The following is a 7,491-nucleotide window of genomic DNA, read 5'->3' as shown; positions in this document are numbered from 1 at the left end:
GACCTTTCACTGGTTTACCGCCCCACTCCTGTTTAAAAATTAAAATATATTAATAGAAAGATAGAGAGAGAGAGTTAGAAAGTCCAAGTCGAACTGAAATGTCGACACAAGCCTCTCTCTTCTGTGAGAGTGTTATTTGTGTATTGTTCCAGTCACGGTATTGTTCCTTTTTGTTCTCCATAGAAGGAAAGGGGGACAAAGCCAGTGAGGGGCAGAAGCAGAGGAAGATGTAGAGAGAAACTGTGAGCACAGAACACAGAAAAAACAAGAGATCTTACACTACTTGCCTAGGCTGCGTGTATGGGAGGCAGGTGAAGGAAGACCAGAAAGAGAAGCAGGAATAGTTAGAGAAATACGCATGGAAAGAGGGAGAGGCATAGAGCAATAGAGAGGCAGTGTGGAAAAGTGGGTGAAAACGTCTTACCTTTGAGGATGGAAGGCAGCTCCTGGTCCCCACGCACCTGCCTGAGACGCATGTAGGAACCGAGCAGGTGGGAGTGAAGCACACCTAGGAACACCTCAACGCCTCCCTCAGGTAGACCCTGAGATCAGACAAGATGACAGAACGCGTTTCGTGGCAGCGCAATATTTGTAAAAATATATAAATGAAGGAAGAAATGTATGTAGTACAAGTGCAATATACAAGTGCATTACGAGTGTACCTGATGAATACAGGGTGGGTACAAGGACAAGGCTTACTTATTGGGTACAGAGACAATGCTTACCTGCCGGGTACAGTCTGACTGACATATCCCAACACTGAGCCACTCTCTGTGTGGTGGGATGATGGTGAGGGGACTGATGGCCTGACCCAGCATAATAACCCCAGCGTCATACTGTCGTAGATTTTCGGTGTAAAAGATCCTCAGACCAGACGAGTCCACGATGCCTGCAGAGACAACCAGGAGAGCATCAACCAGAGGCTCTCTAGCGCTCGTGCAGGACGCTTGACAGAAGGAATTAGTTTCCTTTCCATATATTAAACCTGATTACCTCCCACTTCCAGGTGCTGTATAACTCTTGCGGATTTTGTGCTTTTCCTCCCGAACATATTACTACTACCACCAGGAGGCCTGGTCACAGACCGGGCCGCGGGGGCGTTGACCCCCGGAACTCTCTCCAGGTAAACTCCAGGTAAACCACCACCACTACTACTACTACTAATAATAATAATAATAATAGTAACTGTCTGACATTCAAAAGGATTTCACCAGTAGTGTGTGTGTGTGTGTAGGTTTGTAGGAGGCGCATAGGAGCTGGTGGCTCACCTGGCTGGAGGCTCACCTGGCTGGAGGCTCACCTGGCTGGAGGCTGGGGTTATCGTAATGAGTCTCCATCAGGAAGTACGTGGCTCCTGAGTACTCTTCTCCCAGAGGAAGGCCTGTAGTTTCTGGGTACATCTCTCCTGCAGGAAGAGACACCGTTGAAAGGCAAGTTTACCAGTGTCTCGTGTATTCATTAGTCTGTCTCTATCTCTCAAACATCCATTAGCCTCTCCCATTAGTGTAATGCATTTATTAGTTTCTCTTAACCTTGCGAGCCGACAGCCCAGGCGAACACAGGAGTGGAACAGTAGGTCCAGGAGACTGGCATACTGGGACCATAGCACTGTACTCCTTGTACCTCCAGCCATTTCTCGTAATAGTGACTACTGCTGAGCTGGTCACTCCCAGGAACGTGGCACTCGTACAGCAACACGTGGTGAACGTTCTGTACGTTCCTCTCTTCTATCACGGGAACAAACTGAAAGAGATGAACGGTGTGAACACAGTGTTAGCCCAGACACTATTTAGGTACAACCATGGAATGAGATTGTTATTGTTGTAGATGTGTACCACCGAGTTACAGTACAGAGATGTGGATGAAGCACTGGACTAAAGCCGACATGCAAGAAGCTTGTGGATGAAAAACTGGACTAAAGCTGACATGCAAGAAGCTTGTGGATGAAGAACTGGACTAAAGCCGACATGCAAGAAGCTTGTGGATGAAAAACTGGACTAAAGCTGACATTCAGGAAGCTTATGGATGAAGCACTGGACTAAAACTGGCATGCAAGAAGCTTGTGTATGAAGCACTGGACTAAAGCTGACATTCAGGAAGCTTATGGATGAAGCACTGGACTAAAACTGGCATGCAGGAAGCTTATGGATGAAGCACTGGACTAAAACTGACATGCAGGAAGCTTATGGATGAAGCACTGGACTAAAACTGGCATGTAGGAAGCTTATGGATGAAGCACTGGACTAAAACTGACATGCAGGAAGCTTATGGATGAAGCACTGGACTAAAACTGGCATGTAGGAAGCTTATGGATGAAGCACTGGACTAAAACTGACATGCAGGAAGCTTATGGATGAAGCACTGGACTAAAACTGGCATGCAGGAAGCTTATGGATGAAGCACTGGACTAAAACTGACATGCAGGAAGCTTATGGATGAAGCACTGGACTAAAACTGGCATGCAGGAAGCTTATGGATGAAGCACTGGACTAAAACTGGCATGTAGGAAGCTTATGGATGAAGCACTGGACTAAAACTGACATGCAGGAAGCTTATGGATGAAGCACTGGACTAAAACTGGCATGCAGGAAGCTTATGGATGAAGCACTGGACTAAAACTGGCATGTAGGAAGCTTATGGATGAAGCACTGGACTAAAACTGGCATGCAGGAAGCTTATGGATGAAGCACTGGACTAAAACTGACATTCAGGAAGCTTGTGGATGAAGCACTGGACTAAAACTGACATTCAGGAAGCTTATGGATGAAGCACTGGACTAAAACTGACATGCAGGAAGCTTGTGGATGAAGCACTGGACTAAAACTGACATTCAGGAAGCTTATGGATGAAGCACTGGACTAAAACTGGCATGTAGGAAGCTTATGGATGAAGCACTGGACTAAAACTGACATTCAGGAAGCTTATGGATGAAGCACTGGACTAAAACTGACATGCAGGAAGCTTGTGGATGAAGCACTGGACTAAAACTGACATGCAGGAAGCTTGTGGATGAAGCACTGGACTAAAACTGGCATGTAGGAAGCTTATGGATGAAGCACTGGACTAAAACTGGCATTCAGGAAGCTTGTGGATGAAGCACTGGACTAAAGCTGACATTCAGGAAGCTTATGGATGAAGAACAACATTGTTAGGTAAGACACATATGCAACAGTTAGACAACTTTATTCCGAAACGTTTCGCCTACACAGTAGGCTTCTTCAGTCGAATACAGAAAATAGGCAGGAACAGTAGAGATAGTTCCTGACTATGGAACTGAACTTCTCCAGGCCGAGGGACTGACAACCTCAAATTCTACGACTACAAGGGTGATGGACTGATTACATCGTCTTCACATCTCTACTGTTCCTGCCTATTTTCTGTATTCGACTGAAGAAGCCTACTGTGTAGGCGAAACGTTTCGGAATAAAGTTGTCTAACTGTTGCATATGTGTCTTACCTAACAACCTGTCGGTATTGTATACCATTTTGATGTTCAAGAACAATATTGATTGACTGACAGGGTACAATGGAGACAACAGTAGTCCACATCAAACTTTATGGAATAAGTTTATTAAAGCAGTGGATCACAGTTAAGTACAATGCATAAAGTTTCAGCAGTGGGCTTCAGTGGAGACACCAGTGGCACAGAAAGTAGAGTGCAGAATATTTAGGAAATGACGACGTGTGAAGGCTGAGGGACTAATTACCTCAAATTACCCCTCCACTTCGCCTATATTCGACTGAATAAGCCTGCTGTGCAGGCGAAACGTTTCGGCAATAGAGATAATTAAGAACTATACTGATAGGGGTTGGATTTAAGTGGGACTTGGGTTGGGCAGATATTTTTGTTAGTGGGTTTGGGTTTGAGAAAGACGTGCCTAGTATGGGCCAGTAGGCCTGCTGCAGTGTTCCTCCTTTCTTATGTTCTTATATATATATATTCAGACTGCGCCACCACAGCCGTCACTCACCCCGATGACTTGAGATTTACCAGTGGTGGCAGGAATCTTGAACATTTTGCACCAGTAGAGTGTCGACTGATCGCTAGGTAGAGTTACCTGAAACACATACCAAAGATTTGAACCCAGTGATACAGAGGAGGATACATACTTCTGATACAGAGAAGGATACATACTTCTGATACAGAGGAGGATACATACTTCTGATACAGAGAAGGATACATATTTCTGATACGATCACAGTGAGCGCCAGCAAAGGTGTTCTCTGTGATCGTATCTGCTGGAACCTCTTCCTCTTTTCTGAAATATTGCAAGTTCCTGATGATGTGTTGATTGCAACACGAAAGGCCTAGAGCTATCATTCACCTCTCCCCCCCCCCACGTGGTTGCTTTGTACATAGCATCATATGTGTAGATTATATAGGATAACTACCCAAAACAAGTAAGACAAAGTGACTTATGTCCATTGGGGTCCTGGGTCTTGACCTGACCTCACCTCTGGCTTCAACCTGATTGCACTTTCCATTTCCCAGACGCTGTATAACCCGTATGGGTTTAACACGCCCACTTAAATGTAATAATAATATTGAATATCCCGAGAAAGCACAGCTACGTACGTTAGGATTGAGAAGATCCCAGGTCTTGACATCCTGGTCTAGGTCAGGGTAGACGAGTACTGGTGCTTGCAGAAGAGTACTCCAGGTGCCACGGTCGTCGTGTTTCGTCATCGTCATCTCGTTCGTCGGGTCGTGGCTAGAGTACGACCATATCAACCTCACTGTCTCCTCCTGCCAGTCAAGACGTACATAAGATCAATCTTACGGTGAGGTATGACTTGCCTTACTCATTCCTTTACTGGTTCACGTTGGGATAATTTTTATTTTAACGTATATTACATATTTTATGCATATTTTTTACATTATCACCCCTCAACCTATTTCAAAACCTGGCCATATATATGGTATACAACCACCCGCTATCCCCAGGATGCCACCATGAGTGGGTGACTTACTGAGAGCTGGAGGTCACCATGAGGGTCACAGGTGACCCAGGGTCGGGAGAACCTCAACACTGTGTGGGTGTCATTCTGGAAACCTCCCAGCAACTCCACATCCTGGGACTCGTCTATGTTTGGCACTCCGTAGGCCGTGGAGTGCCGATCCTGCCAACACAAGTCTATCATAACACTTTGGTCAAAACATCCTCTGATATAAAGAATTAGACACATGTGCAACATCTGGATATCTTTATTTGTAGATGTTTCGCCATCCAGTGGCTTTATCAATACAAGGCAAGGATATAATGTGAAGACTGTAGAATTATATACAAAATGTAAGGTAATCAGTCCCTCAGCCTTGGAGTTGGTGAAGAGCACCGTAGTCTTGAAGACTGAAGCACAGGCAGGAAGAGTCATCGAGACTACGGTGCTCTTCACCATCTCCAAGGCTGAGGGACTAATTACCTTTTCTTTTGTATATACTTCTACAGTCTTCACAATATGTCCTGGTACTGATAAAGCCGCTGGTAGGCGAAACGTCCACAAATAAAGATACGCAGATATTGTACGTGTGTCTAATTCTTCATGTCGTCGGTATTATACATCATTCATGTACCGCCAGCATCTGATATAAAAGAATCTCCATGGTTTGAGAACCAATATGCACAACTTACAAAATAACTGGATCTAGTTACCGTCAAGGTGTTGATCCAGGAAATTAGGGATAATCTCCCCTATTTTGGACCAGACATGATTACCTCCCATCTCCAAGTAGCTGCACAGCTCCTCAGGATTTCACCAGAATTACAGTGTAAATAATGTTCTCTTTGGCTGCACTTACGTGGAGGAAGATGTTGCCAGTGTCGTCCACCCAGCCCAGGATGATGTCAGCACCCTTCATGCCGCCGTTGGGAGAGAAGCCAAGACCCACGTATCCCTTCGTCGCCACCTGCAGAAGAACAGCCTCACAACTCAAGAACCCATAATACACTTCCTTCTGAGGCAGCAGGAGGACCTCCTCACAGCTCATGAACCTTAACACACTTCCTCCTGAAGCAGCAGGAGAATAACCTCACAACTCATGAACAATAACACACTTCCTCCTCCTGCAGCTAAAATCATACCTTCAGTTTCCTCAAGAATAAACTATCGAAGATTCATTTTTACCACACACTGAATTATATTTTGTGGAAAACTATGTAAATAGTCGAGTTTCACACTACAGTCTTTATGACTAACACTCTGAAATACTCTCCCAACAGCCACTCAAATTCCATGCTCCTTAATCTTTCTGGCTGTGAGGAACAGACACTATGTATTAGACTAATGCGCTTTAGAGTGACCACTAGCCTGAAGGAAGGCCCAGTTAGTGCCGGCTCACATTTCTCAACACTGACCTGAACTTCGAAGATTACATCTTTCTCACGGGGCGTCCACTGCAAGACGTACTTGTCCATTGGATCAAGGACGACTCTGTGCATCAGATCCACGGGAGGCAACACGCCCGTGTCCGTAGAGTCGATGCTGAGGACTCCCACCACCACCAGCATCACCACCAGCATCACCACAATCACGCCCATCCTGTTACAGTACAACTCACAATGATGTTCTGTAACTGCTTGATGTTTAAATCCATGTACTGTAAACAGAACAAACTACGGTAGTATTTGTGAATGTGATTCATATATACAAGGATATTCACATACAAGCTAATATAGCTTGAGGAGAGGATGCTAAGCAGGGAATACAAGGATGTAGGATGCAGGGAGTCTGTGCCAGGAGCTAGGTGAGACAAAGGTGCAGGGAGCCTGTGCCAGGAGGAGCTAGGTGAGACAAAGGTGCAGGGAGCCTGTGCCAGGAGGAGCTAGGTGAGACACGGGTACAAGGTGCGCAGGAGAACCCACTTCTATCGAAGACTGTGAAGGAATGGAACACCAGACTCCTGCGACCTACTTCATCCCTTCCTTCTTATACTCCCCGGGTCTCCTCCTCCTCCTCCTCCTCCTCCTCCTCTTCCCTTCATTCTTCCCTCTCTGGACACAAGACAAGGTATAATTTGAGGAGAGTTGCTTATTCTGGCACCGCCAACGACACACATGATGATTTTAACGCTTTCTAATTATTCTCAGACCCCCTCCTTGCCAGACATACGAAGGCTGCCTTTTTAATTTGCTCATTTATGGGTAAATATGTTTTTTTAATTGCGTACAGATGATACGCAATACAACCAGTCGTGGTTGAGCCTTTAAGCCATGTATCCAGCCTGTCAGTGCTCAAGGTCATCTACTGGAGGTATCCCCCGTCATTGTATCCAGCGACCAGACCCGCCCAGAGATGACATGTTCACTCTACACAACACGACCCACCAGTCCTCTCTCTTATTGCCTGGTATTGTCCCCCCACCTGTTGTATTGTCCCCCCACCTGTTGTATTGTCCCCCCACCTGTTGTATTGTTCTCCCACCTGTTGTATTGTTGCTCGACCCGTTGCATTGTTGTCCTACATGCTGCATTGTTGTTCCAGTTGGTGCTGTGA

General features: G+C 45.7%; 1 protein-coding gene across 1 annotated transcript; it reads right to left on the bottom strand.

Moving 5' to 3' along the window:
- Nucleotides 1-333: 333 nt before the first annotated feature.
- Nucleotides 334-6,711, bottom strand: LOC128690239 (MOXD1 homolog 1). Its single transcript, XM_070090627.1, has 9 exons — nt 6,354-6,711; nt 5,798-5,905; nt 4,972-5,121; nt 4,577-4,747; nt 3,972-4,058; nt 1,533-1,743; nt 1,301-1,405; nt 726-889; nt 334-542 (listed from the first exon to the last, which is right to left on the bottom strand). The coding sequence occupies exons 1-9, from the start codon at nt 6,534-6,536 to the stop codon at nt 345-347; spliced, it is 1,377 nt and encodes a 458-aa protein (XP_069946728.1). The 5' UTR covers nt 6,537-6,711; the 3' UTR covers nt 334-344.
- Between the last annotated feature and the right edge of the window lie 780 nt (nt 6,712-7,491).

Source organism: Cherax quadricarinatus, chromosome 32 (genome assembly GCF_038502225.1).
Source record: "Cherax quadricarinatus isolate ZL_2023a chromosome 32, ASM3850222v1, whole genome shotgun sequence".
Classification (NCBI taxonomy): domain Eukaryota; kingdom Metazoa; phylum Arthropoda; class Malacostraca; order Decapoda; family Parastacidae; genus Cherax; species Cherax quadricarinatus.
The sequence above is the reverse complement of the archived record's forward strand: the minus strand, read 5'-3'. Positions and strand labels throughout refer to the sequence as shown.